We start from the raw sequence: 14,053 nt of genomic DNA on the forward strand, positions 1-14,053 counted from the left end.
ACGTATTGTAGGTAACAAGCAAATAATACAGGATAATGTAAAGGATTATGCTAATTTATGCAGCTTGAAAATGGACCATTCAAATGCCCCTGCAGCAGCATTGATTGGTCCGTTTTCAAGCTACATAAATTTGCATACATTTAGCAAACAAAATCTACATCAATTTGGAATTCTATAAACCTCATTTCTAATTGCTTCTATTGATACTCCTATCTAGGGATGGTCACTGAGGTGCAAAAATTTTTTTTTTTGTATGCAGGACAAAATTTGAATAATCCTGTATCTACTTGGAATTATTTGCATCTCATTGACTAACCCTACTCCCAATGTTGTGATCATTTCAAACAAACAAGAAGGTAGGGTATAGGTGAGCCAAACAAGTTAGCAGGAAACAATTAAATTAGCTGTCAGATGCTGGAGGTTGGACACATTTTCTATCTTTTCTGTATATGAACAAGTACACTTTCTCAATTACCTGTGCCACTTAACTGAGCTAAGAGCTTTAGTTGCCTTATTTAGTTTCATTTTTTAAAACGATTTTAATTATTGGTGACCTTTTTTTGGAAATTGAGGTCTTTTTACCTTCTTTCTATCCAACATTTATAGTTATATCAACTAGGTTGTAGACCCACTGTAATATAATGCACTGATGGTTTGAGGTACTGGTATCTGTGATACCCACTTAGGCACTATCAGTACATTTTCCTGTATTGAGGACTTGTTTGTTTCCTTTTCTCTTATTTAGTTTCCTTATCAAAGATAGAAAGCCTAGTTTGTACAGTGGCAATTACAATGTATCTGTTAGGTATATACCCGGAATAAAATAAATAAGAAATAAAATAAAAATAAATCGTAAAGCAAATCTTAAAATAAATCTAAAGCAGCATAGTAAATATGGTCTTGTTGTGGTCACAACCTTTCATTGTCTAACATTTCTAAAACATTTCTAAAATGTTTGCTTTGGTTATGCTGAAGGCAAGAGTTAAAACCATTTGCCAACTAAAATCAGCTACATTTTAATACATTTGGGCTAGGTTGGCAGTTTTACATATGTTCTCAAATAATCCCCAGGTGAACGTTAGCAAACAGGCCTGTTATCTGGAGCTACCATCAGACTTTGCTGTACCTGGTCAGGTGGGATCTCTGATCTAAATAAAGATCTTTTGGTGTGCTCATGACCAAACTCATGCTGATATTTCTGACACTGCACTTGAATCTGCAAGTCTTGCTCCAGCTTTTACCGGCTCCTAAACAAGTCACCTCCTGTGGACATCAATGCAGTATTCTGTTGGCTTTACAGGCTCTCTTTCTGTTACTTACAATGTTCAAGCACCATATAGATTACATTGCTTGTTTAGGTGCACCTCCAAGCCATTTCATGACTGAAATGAACTACATTTCAGACCTTCTACATCACTGATTGGTAAAAGGCTCTAACGGAGGAGCAGGGTGAAATTCAGAAGCCTGGACAATGGACAAAAAATCTTCTAAATTTCTAAATTGCTCTATTAAGAAATACTGTCTGCTGGCTTCCGCTTTTGGGTTTGAACTTCACTTCCTCCCTTTGTCATCACTGACTTATTTGCCTGTTTTGATGTTCATTTTTACCTTCCACTACCAACTGATCTTCCTTCCCAACTATGATTCTAATTGATGACTTCATTTTTTCATTCTTATCTTCATTCAATTTCAGTTGTGGTTCACCTAGTGTACCTTAAACTGGTGCTACTCCTATAACATCCCTACTATCAGGTGCCCCAGAGTACTCCAATAAACTATACAGCAATAACTACATTTTTAAGACCTGCAAAGCCCTAAAATAAACAGTGTTTTACCTTTCCATCACCAGAGACAAGCATAAAGGTTTATCACAGCACTTCTATCAGTGCTATGGACAAGATTGGTGGGCTGTGTCTAATAGGGTATTCCCACTATTGTTCCAGAAAAATGTGTGCCTCTATATTTTGTGAAACTGAAGGTCTTTGTGTCAGCTCAGCTGAGTATCAGAAATCTCACACCTTGAGTATGCCTCACCATGGATGCTGGCATATTTATTTAATTTTAAAAAATACCAGTTAGCTGGCTCAGTGCAGTTTTTAGGCTAAAATGCACCCAGGGCGAGGGTGTAAAAATTGCGCCCCCCCCCCCCCCCGCGGAGCCAGATATAGATACCCGCAGTATAGGTTACCCAGGTCTAGTTGCACTCAGTATAGGTCTCCCAAGTATAGGTAACCAGGCATAGGTACCCCAGTATAGGTAGCCAGCTATAGGTCCCCCCAGTATAGGTAGCCAGGCTCAGGTGAGCCAGTATAGTTGCCTCCAGTATAGGTTAGCCAGGTAGGTGCCTCCAGTATAGGTAGCCAGTATAGTTGCCCCCAGTATAGGTTAGATAGGCAGGCACCCCCGGTATAAGTTAGATAGGTAGGTGCCCCCAGTACAGGTTAGCTAGGTGGATGCCTCTAATATAGGTAGCCAGAATAGTTGCCCCAGCATAGGTTAGATAGGTAGGTGCCCCCAGTATAAGTTAGTTAGGTAGGTGCCTCCAACATAGGTAGCCAGTATAATTGCCACCTGTATAGGCTAGTTAGGTAGGTAGGTAGGTAGGAGCCCCCAATACAGGTTAGATAAGTAAGTGCCCCCAGTATAGGTTAGATTAGGTAGCTGCCCGTCCAGTATAGGTTAGATTAGGTAGCTGCCCCCCAGTATAGGTTAGATTAGGAATGTGCCCCCAGTATAGGTTAGATCAGGTAGGTGCCCCCCAGTATATGTTAGGTAGCTGCCCCCAGTATAGGTGAGGTAGGTAGGTGCCCCCAATAATGGAGGGGGGAGCCACAGCAAGGGGAGCCCGACCCCTCCCTCCCTTCCTCTCCCCGACCCCCCCCCCCCTCCGTGCTCCCCCCTCAGACTGCAGAGTGACTCACTCGCCGCCGGTTTCCTCTCTGCATAGACGCTGATACACATGCTGCTTCCTGTTTAACAGGGAGCAGCGTGTGTATACCGGCTATGCAGAGAGGAGTCCAGCGGCGAGTGAGCGGCAAATGGAACCTGGGAGGTGAGTAGATATTTACAGCGCTTCCCTGAGAGCTCACTCTGCAGTCCGAGGGGGGAACACGGAGGGCGGCCCGGGGAGAGGAAGGGAGGGAGGGGTCGGGCTGCCCTCGCTGCGGCTCCCCCCTCCATTATGGGGGGCACCTATCTACCTCACCTATACTGCGGGGCAGCTACCTAACATATACTGGGGGCACCTACCTAATCTAACCTATATTGGGGGGCACCTACCTAATCTAACCTATACTGGGGGGCACCTACCTAATCTAACCTATACTGGGGGGCAGCTACCTATCTAACCTATACTGGGGGGCAGCTACCTATCTAACCTATACTGGGGGGGGGGGGGCAGCTACATAATCTAAGCTCTGCTGTCCGAGGGGGGAGCACGGAGGGCGGCCCGGTTAGAGGGAGAGGTCGGGCTGGCCTCCCTGTGGCTACGGCTCCCCCCTCCATTACAGCACCCCCCTCCCAATAGCACTCAGGGTGGCCACAATGCTGCACGGCCCTAGAAACGGGAGTGGGCTGGCTGTCCTCCTGATCTTATACTTTTAGCCATAGACTCTGAACAAGCATGCAGATCAGGTGCTCAGACTCAAATCCGACTGAATTAGCCACATGCTTGTTTCAGGACGGTGAATCAGACACTACTGCAACTAAAGAGATCAGCAGGCATGCAAGGCAACTGGTATTGTTTAAAAGGAAATACATATGGCAGCCTCCATAACACTCTCACCTTGTGTTCCCTTTAACAATAATAAACAATGGCCTCCTAGGATAACAATGGATTATTATTTATTGCTAATATTTTTTATTTATATAGCGCCAGCATCTTCCGTAGCGCTGTATAAGTGTGACAGTAGTCCACTACCTCCTGATGCTATACATGGCAGCACAGAAATATATGCTGTAAGTTATTGGGACTAAAAAGATAGGCAAATTCACCTATTTTGTTTTTATTTAAATGTATTCTGTATTTTGTTTGCAATCCTTTTGAAGAACATGCACCACATCTTCAAACTGTTTTTTGCAGTGAAAAAGCTTTCATTACCTTTGTGTTTAAGCTACTATTGCCTATACAGTAAGTGTTTCATATAGAAGCACTTCTATGGGTTAATTAAAGAAAAAGATTTGAAATTTTGCATAAACAGATGGTCAGATGAATGTTTGCTTGGCCTAACTGATGGTTATGATTAATGTTGTGAAACATTCAGAGTGAGTCATATAAACAAAATGAGTATCAGTAATTTACCAAATGTGAATAATGATGTGGCATGTACTGCTGATCCAGAACATAGCGCCCCCTTATGCATTAAACTGCCAGCCCTCTTCACCCACACGTACATGTGCCTGTGACTGCAGCAGACTGGTGTGGGGACACAAGCAACTTACAACTACTTCCACTGCCCACTGCTGCAGCTCAGAGCACACAGAAATGTCCCTATAAAAGCTGTAGTGTCAGCCTCTATAATGGTTGCACAAAGTGCTTCAGTGCCACTTCATTTTCTTACAGGTGGCAGAAGTGTACTGTATGAACTTCCATTCCTACAGAAATTATTATTATTATTATTATTTAGTATTTAATATAGTGTCAACCTCTTCCGCAGTGCTGTATAGAATATATATTGTCTTGTCAGTAACTGTCCCTCAGATAATGTATTGTATTCTAGGGCCAATTTAGGGGAAAGCCAATTAGCTTATCTGTACATTTTTGAGATGTGGGAGGAAACCCATATAGATACAGGGAGAACATACAAACTCCATGCAGATAGTGCCTTAGCTGGGATAGTTCATCCATCACTTTGTCTCCAAGTCCTTATTAACCCTCCTGGCGGTTTATTAAAATCCGCCAGGGGGCAGAAAAGCCGTTTTTTTTTCAATTATTTTTTTCATGTAGCGAGACAAGGTATACCCAATAATGGAAGGAAAGCTAGATATTAAGCTGCAGGTTTTAGTGCAGGAAAATTCTTCCTGAAATGGAGAGGAGGTCAGTTGAAAAAGGTGCCTGAGCCACCTGTATGAAAAGTGCGCCTCCATAGACATGAATGGTATATCTCCAAATATCGGCTGCAAGGTGGTGAAAAGGGCGCCTTAGTGTTGATATCAGCTACAAGCGGGTGCCCCTTCATAGCCTATATTTTATTTGCCTACATTTGGCTACAGTAGGGCGCCCCTTTGTATCCCATATTTTTTATTCGGCTACAAGGTTTTTGATTCTGCTACAAAAGGGCACCATTTTATAGTCGAGATTTTCGATTTCAGGGTGCGGGGGGGACGGGGTTTGGGGGGTTAGGATTAGGCATCCCAAGCAGGGCGGGGGGAGAGGTCTTAGGGTTAGATACTACTAAGGGAGGTTAGGGTTAAGCACCACCAGGGGAGGGTTCTGTATAAGAGTAGGGAGGAGTTAGGTCATAGTAATCACTGGGGGGGTCTTAGGGTCAGGCACCACTAGGGAGGTCTTAGGGATAGGCACCACCAGGGAGGGGTTAGGCACAGGGCTGGCCCTAAACTTTTTGCCGCCTGAGGCAAAATTAGACAAAATCGCCGCCCCCCCCCACACACGTCCGTGGGGGGGGGGGGGGCGCCGAGCTGGAGGGGTAGCGGGCAGGAAGGGGGTATTGGGCCTAGCGGTGGGGAGGGGGTCGGACTCCCCCCTCCCTCGCCTGGGTCCCCCGATCTGCGCTCCCCTCCAGCTTTAAAAAGTGAAGTACCAGCTCTATGATTAATAGGCAACGGGCGGGGATCACTCACCTTTTCCGCGTTCCATCGTGCGCTTCACTGACGTCACTTCCTGCAACGCCGTCCACTTACAATACAGAAGTGACGTCAGTGGAGCGCACGCTGAAAAGCGGAAAAGGTGAGTGATCCCCGCCCATGCCTATTAATCATAGAGCTGGTACTTCACTTTTTACAGCTGGAGGAGAGCGCAGATCGGGGACCCAGGCGAAGGAGGGGGGGTCCAACCCCCCTCCCCACCGCTAGGCCCAATACCCCCTTCCTGCTCGCTATCCTTCCAGCTCGGCGGGCGGCCCCCCGCACCCATAGACAGGCGGGTGCTGCCCCCCCCAGAAATGCCGCCTGAGGCAAATGTTTCACCCCGCCTCATGAGCGGGCCGGCCCTGGTTAGGCACCACCAAGGGGGTTTGGGTTAGGCACCACCAGGGGGGGCGGGTTCTGTGTAAGAGCAGGGAGAAATTAGGTCATAGTAATCACTGGGGGGGGGGGTCTTAGGGTCAGGCACTACCAGGGAGGGGTTAGGCACCACCAAGGGGGGTTAGGGTTAGGCACCACCGGGGGGGGGGTGGGTTCAGTGTGAGAGTAGGGAGAAGTTAGGTCATAGTAATCACTTTTCTCAGCTATATCTAGAGCATTTTATAGCCCAACAAATTTTGCCCATAACAGCATCCTTTTTATAAACTAAAACTAGCTTTTTCGGCTACACCAGGCGCCCTTTGTAGCCGAATTTGGCATATAGGCTACACCAGGCGCCCTTTTTGTATTCGAATTTGGCATATATGGGCTACACCAGGTGCCCTTTTTCCCCAGGCGCCCTTTTCAAATGGACGCGGAGAGGGTGTCAAGGAGGGATAAGTAACAGGCCACAGTGGTGTTTAGAGGTGGTGACATTAATTCCATCAAAAGGCTTAGGTGCTTTAGGGGAGTAGGTGGTGGTGCTTACAGTTTATATAGTAGGATGGGGGAAGTCTTATGTGCCTCACAGTGTACCGCTCATGGCAGTGTGATTATATAATGTCCCATAGTTAGGAAAACACAGCTAATGCACGGTGCGCGCCAGCCAGGGGGTGACGTCCCCAAGACCCATGTGTGTAAGTGGAAGTGACAGAAGAGCTAAGTGCGGTCCAGCCTTTGTAGACTGCTGGTGGCGACCATCTTCCTGTATATACCTTATATTTAGGAGAACAGGCACTTATCACCCTATGAGTAATCCTAGAGTGAAATATTTTTTGGGAGCCACAACCAACATATACTACACAGACAAGGTTGAGTGGGGATGGCACTTTCCCACATGCCAATATTAGTGATTGTTTCTTCAGCAACCTACACTTGTGAGTATACTATCTTTGATACATCCATTGCTGTACTACCATACTGTATTAACCCAGATCAGGCTCCCAGCGTCCATGTGTTTTTTCTCTTCATGAGTCCGGAAAGCAACTTGCGTCTCATCAGACCAGAGCACATTCTTACATTGCTCCTTGCTCAAGTTCTGAGGCTTGTTTGCTTATTGTAGGCACTTTTGGGAAGATGACTAGGTCAGTACAGACACTTTTGCTTGCCTTACAGTACCTAATACACATGGGGCTTGAGTCATTAAGCTTCACTGCTAAAGCAGCGCACCTTAATGTCAAGGAGCGGATACTAATGCATGCCTTAAAGAGAAACTCCGACCAAGAATTTAACTTTATCATTTATAATCAGTAGCTGATACACCCTTATACATGAGAAATCTATTCCTTTTCACAAACAGACCATCAAGGGGGCACTGTATGGCTGATATTGTGGTGAAACCCTTCCCACAAAGAAGTTCTGAGTACGTACTCTTGGCAGTTTCCTGTCTGTGAACCCTGTTGCATTGTGGGAAATAGCTGTTTACAGTTGTTTCCAACTGCCAAAACAGCAAGCAGCAGCTACATCACTTGCCAGCAGTAAAAATGTCACCATGTGATAAATGTCAGAATATAAATCAGGGATTTAAAATATTTTACAATGGGCAAACACTGACTAAATCATTTATGCATAATTATTGTAAAAATGAAGCACTTTTTTTATTACATTATTTTCACTGGAGTTCCTCTTTAAATAGCAGTGCTCGCTGCTATGTAAGGAGCGTGCCTTCCTTAGATAGGAGCGTGCCTTCCTTAGGAGCGTGCCTTACTTAGATAGGAGTGTGCCTTCCTATACATAGATACTATGTAAGGCACGCTCCTATCTAAGGAAGGCACACTCCTTACAAAGCAGTTAGTGCTGCTATGTAAGGCATGCATTAGCTGCCTTTTTCTTTACATTAAAGAGAATCTGTACTCTAATATTCTTACAATAAAAAGCATACCATTCTATTCATTATGTTCTCCTGGGCCCCTCTGTGCTGTTTCTGCCACTCCCTGCTGCAATCCTGGCTTGTAATTGCCAGTTTTAGGCAGTGTTTACAAACAAAAGACATGGCTCTTACCAGAATGTGATAGGCTTAGAGGAGCTCAGTCTGTGACTCCCACAGAGCCTGCAGAGGGCGTGGAGAGGGTGTGTATAGCTTCTATCCTATCACAAGCAGAGCTGCACATTCCAGCCTGAGTGCCTGATATAACAGAGATAATACAGCCACTGTGCAACTAGGAAAGGCTGCAGTAAGACACACCACATTAGAACAGGTATAGGAACGTATAGGATAGAAGAAAAAAGGCTGAAAATGTTCTTACAGAGTCTCTTTAAGGTGCGCTGCTTTAGCAGTGCAGCTTAATGAATCAAGCACATGGTTTGAATATACTTTTAAGCCCAATATGGAGCAAGATGTGATGAAGGGTATGTCCTGACAACATGGCCAGTACTAGGTTTTTCAGCAATATATACTACCATAGCTGTTGTTTAGGATCAGACCACACAGGCTAGCCTTTACTACCGTGTCACATGTATGAACGTTGGGGTTCCATGACTATGCATCCACCTCACCTGTTCATTCTTGGACCACTTTTGGCAACACCACACAAATATTGACATTTTGGAGATGCTCTGAGCCAGTTGTCCAGCTAACACTATTCAGCTTTTGTCGTAAATGTGCTTATATCCTAGCATATGCTTATTTTACCTGCTTCCAACACATCACCTTCAAACACTGACTGTTTACTTGCTGCCCTATATAGTCTACCATATGACAGGTGCCACTGTAAAGATAGTCAATGTCATTCACGTCACTGGGCAGTGGTTTTAACCCTTTACCAGCCGCATTTGTAAAACTATATGTGCCTAACAGGGACACATTTTTTTCACATATTTAACGCTTTTATTTTGCTTTTCTCCTTTTGTCTCACAATGTTTTCCTTCCTTACAGCTGTGAATCATGATGCATAAGTGTCATCTGCTAGGTATGGCAAGAGCCAAGATAGCAAATTAAATACTAAGCTTTGAATGATTTACCATATGCATGGTGTAGGAGAGCTGCTATCGCCTCTCCTCTACCCCTTTCATACCACATCCAAAAATCGTGACTGTGACTCTATTCATCCACTGCGGCAAGGCTCATAGCCTACTATAAAAAGAAGTCTTAACTTTCCGAACGATCATGCACTGCCACATACTGTAGTTTTACAGAGATATTAGTAAACAGTAGTTATAAAGCCATAACATAAAGGTACTTGCAATTTAGCTTTACTGTACTTTCCAATTCACTTTCTTTTTAACGTCTTTGTGTTTTGAAGGCCAAATTTCAGCGAAATGATAGAGAAACTGCAGTCTCTCGGTGCTAACTATGTTATTACAGAAGATATGCTGCAGAGACCAGAAATGGCAAATCTGTTTAAGGTAATCCTTTGAGAGCAAGTTTCTCCCTGTAAATTTTCTAAATTCCATTTGCAGTTGCAAAGCTACTGCTGTGTCTGTATTTATTAAAGTGTATACCCAGTAATCACCTGTGACAGAATGAAGCAATTATCAATACAGAGTGTATTGTAGCAGCACAAATCAAGCTGGCCCTGCTTTCATATTTTTTTTTTCAGGAAGTTGAAAGGCCGAAATTAGCTCTCAACTGCGTAGGTGGAAGCAGCGCTGGAAGTCTTTTCTACCATCTCAAGTAAGTATCGCTTACCTTGTGTTTAAAGTGTGTTAAATTTAGAAGAGACTACAGCACTCTGATTACTTCTTTGGTATAGTTGTATAGCTTTTCATGCAGGTCTACAAGGAGGATGTCATATCAGCCAAGCTGTAATTAATGTATTGTACTGCTTTATGGAACCTCAAAAGCCTCAGCTGAACTACAAGAGTAACAAGAGACCAGAGCTGACCAAAGCAATAAAGGAAAAGTAAGGATTGGCTAAGGACTAGGGCCCACTAGAGTGTTTCCTGCAGTGCTTTCCGATCACTGGCAATCGGCAAAGCACTGCAATGGTGGAACGCCATGGGGGTGGTTCCACTTGCAGCATTGCCACCGCTGCAGGGGCGTAGCAAAAGGGGTTGCAGAGGTTGCAACCGCATCGGGGCCCTTGGGCCAGAGGGGCCCCAAAAGGCCCTCCCTCAACTACAGTATTAGCTCTTTATTGGTCCTGTGCTCATAATAATCACTTCTATAGATACTTTGAATAGATGTAATTATTAACAAACTGTTCCCCATCCCCTTCCTTCACCTCTGACACTGTAGTTGCCATTGGCAGGTTTTGGTGCGCCGTATCAATTGTTATGTATAGAGTGCTTGGGGGGCCCAGTGTAAAACTTTCATCGGGGCCCACAGCTCCTCAGCTATGCCACTGCATCGTTGAGTGCTGCATGCAGCATTTTTGGAGCAATCACATTCAGTGGCTGCAAGGTCAAATTGTAATCGCTCTGAGAACTGCATTTAAAATTGCGAGCAGTTTCTGAAATCAGAAAACTGCTCATAGTGATCCTGGGCTTAAGGGACTGATTTATAAAGCAGAGATAGAATCTGACTTTTCACTATACTTGTCAACTTTTCAGTAAAATTCTTACTCAGTTTATGAAAAGCATAAGGTGCTTTAGGTGGAAATTGCTTTGCTACAATGTACTGGGTAATATTTTAGCCAGTAGCTAATACGAGCTATTAATTAACATAGTAGAGTGGTTTTCACTCTATTATAAGCAGGGCCGGATTACCGACCAGGCAACAAAAGCAGTCGCTTGGGGCCCCATTCAGAGTCAAAGGGGCCCCATCAGCACATAAACCAGACCTCGCCATCCTGTTAGCGGTGGCTGGATGGTATAATGGTTAAAGGGACTCTGAGCAGTGCAGTAACTATGGAAAGATGCATATCATTTTAAAGCTCTATTTCTCCTCTTTCCAATGATATATAAACCGCTGCCCTATGCCTTTTTAGTTTTCGATATTTTCGTGATCGAAATCGCGGCAATTTTGATTGCGAAAATAGCGAAAACTAAAAGGCGTAGGGTGGCATTTTATCTATCATTCGAAAGAGGAGAAAGAGAGCTTCAAAATGATATGCATCTTTCCATAGTTATATTGTATTACACAGGACGACTTTTCTCCAAAGTCGGCAGGTCGATTTAGCACAATGCAATGAAATATAAGGAACCCAGGGGGATATAATTACAAACATCATGCTGGTAGGTGTGAGGATGTAATTAATTAGTTGTGGGTATGCTTAAAGGCATACCCACAGGCACTGCTCTGGCGCTTTGAGTCCGCCAGGAGAAAAGCGCGATATAAATGTTATTTGTCTTGCCATTTCTTGTCAAATGATGCCATGCGCTGCTGATTGTCTTCAGAGCCAGGCTCTCCTCCTAGGTCCCCCTCCTGCTACTGTGCGCTCTGCCTGAGTTCCCTCCCTTCCCACAGAGAACCACAGCTGCAGCAAGAATGATATCAGCAGATGGCAAACGCTCACTCACCTATCCATGATCCAAGCGATAGAGATCCCGTCATCTGAAACCCATCTGTCTCTTCTACAGTGCAGGCGCTCGCTCTGAACTTCCTGACTCTCAGATCAGACAGGAAGTAGGAAGTAGTAATAGTAGTAGTAACAGAGCGGCAGCACTCTAGAGGAGACAGATGGGCTCCGGATGATGGGACCTCTATTGCTTGGATCGCAATAGGTGAATGTGAGATATCTGGTGCTGTCATTCTCCCCCGCTGTGGCTGCCTTCTCTGCTGGACTATCGTATTCACTGGGATGGAGGCTGCATGGTGGCTGTCTAGTTTGGGAGGAAATCGGTTGTTCGGTGGTGGGGGTGGTTATGTAATTCTGTCTGGGGAACGGCTTCCCGTTTGGCGGTGGGAAAGTGCAGGGGGAAAGTGCCGTTTGGTGCAGGGGGAAAGTGCTGCTGCTGTGATATCTGGTGCTCTCTTCACAGGGATGCCCCAGCCCCTGAGTGCAAATGTCCCAGCCATTCATCTCTCACTCTGCATTTTGCCGCTGCTATTCCCTGCATTGTGCACCCACAGAGGAAAGTGGGCTGTTGCCTTGGGCAACCAGTAGCTCGGCTGGCCCGGTGTGTGCGGCATGTTGCTGTGCAGCTGCATCTTCTGATTGTATTACGACATGATGGGAGGCCCAAATCAGTTACTTTGCTTAGGGCCCCATTTAGCCTTAATCCGGCTCTGATTATAAGCCATCATATGATGTGTCTAAGCACCATCTAATTTTCACTAACCAATAAGTAGTGGCCTAGCAGGAGGAGACGCAGAAGTTGCAAATGACCCTGGGCCCCTGCATGCCTGGAATGTTAGTGCAAAATTCACAGTTAAAGTTCCTCTAGAAGCATTCTTAATAGCAGTAAAGAGGTAACTTCCTCTGCCACCTTAAACTTATGTGGGCAGATTATTCAATGCCTGGGCAACTCTCCAACAGCAGTTTGGGTGGTACATACAGTACTTCCTGGGCTCTTCCACAAGCCCTTGTCAAAGAGGTACTGTGGATACCACTGCTGGATTGGTGGAGGCGAGGGCAGCTGAATTATCCAGAGGCTTCTCTTTCTTGAGGTAAGTACATGTTTTTTCCCTTTAGGCTCACTTCAACTTGATTGGCACTTGTATTTGAACATCTTTGTTGCCCAGTTATTGAATAACCTTTCATGCTCTCAAGTGATGTCATCATGCACAGCATCCATATTCATTGGAGAATTATCCTAAAAATGGATTCTCTTTACCCAAGTGCAGTAATCCTTTAATGGTGTATGCACCTTGATGGCCTGTTCACAGCTAAGGTTTTGCTAATGTATTGTTCTAAACTTAGTTGCAACAGTTAAGTCTGCTCCTAGGCAAACAAAAGATAGCCAAACATTTGGTTGTATAGAAGGTACCGTGGGAGGATGACCATAACTGTATTGAAATACAACCACACTGTATATAATAGGTTATTTATTGCTTACTGTATTTATATGTTTGCAACTTTTAATGGTACAGAATTTGCATATTAACCGTGCTGAAGAGAGGATATAATAAATTAATAAGGCTTAAAACTCTGCTAAGCAATATTTGCATCTAAACAAGGTAAATAGCATCACCTTCGAGAAATAGCAGAAAACAACAATCTTTTCTATTAAAAAATGTATTTACGCCTGCAAAACTCATAAATATGTAGACAAATTAGAAGATAGGAAGTGTAGCCAGGATTTTCAAGGGTGGGGTTTCTGAAAGGTCTCATTCAGCCACGCACAATACAGTATAATAATCTGGTTGGACATCATGCTGGGTACACATAATGCAATTTCCCATCCGACCGACCAGCTGACAACGGAATCGATCAGGAGCCATTTGGAAACAGATAATAATGAGGACAGCCAACTTTGGTAATGAAGGGGAAAGTGAAGCATTCACACAGCAGGGCACAGGGTTGTGCTCATACTTGACTCTGTTAAGATCCCCAGAGCTGTTCCATGCTCTGTACACACGCTGCTGCTCCATGCTCTGTACACACGCTGTTGCTTCATGCTCTTTACACACGCTGTTGCTCCATGCTCTGTACACACGCTGCTGCTCCATGCTCTGTACACACGCTGCTGCTCCATGCTCTGTACACACGCTGCTGCTCCATGCTCTGTACACACGCTGCTGCTACATCTAAAGTCAACTGTAGCAGGGAAAGGAAGGGGGCAGTGCTGTGAGCTGCAGGATGCCTGCAGATTTTCTGGTGTCTCAACTTGTGCCTGTCCCCGGACACTGCACTGGCCCTGGTCTGAGGGGAGATTCTGGGCAGCTGTATTCCCCCACTGCATTTGCCTATGTAAGGGTCTTTACACACATCCAAATTTGATTGTTCACATTTACCACTTTCATTTAGTATGAGAGCTTATCTACACAATCTGT

The 14,053-nt window shown here is 44.7% G+C and overlaps 1 protein-coding gene across 1 annotated transcript in view; it reads left to right on the forward strand.

Annotated features, from left to right (window-relative positions):
- Positions 1 to 14,053, forward strand: part of LOC137570758 (enoyl-[acyl-carrier-protein] reductase, mitochondrial-like) — a 99,047-nt gene that overhangs the window by 78,028 nt on the left and 6,966 nt on the right. Inside the window, exons 6-7 of the mRNA XM_068279480.1 lie at positions 9,480 to 9,582; positions 9,777 to 9,850. Coding sequence (XP_068135581.1) covers positions 9,480 to 9,582; positions 9,777 to 9,850 — 177 coding nt within the window. The remainder of the gene's footprint in view (positions 1 to 9,479; positions 9,583 to 9,776; positions 9,851 to 14,053) is intronic.

This window comes from Hyperolius riggenbachi, chromosome 4 (genome assembly GCF_040937935.1).
Source record: "Hyperolius riggenbachi isolate aHypRig1 chromosome 4, aHypRig1.pri, whole genome shotgun sequence".
Lineage (NCBI taxonomy): Eukaryota > Metazoa > Chordata > Amphibia > Anura > Hyperoliidae > Hyperolius > Hyperolius riggenbachi.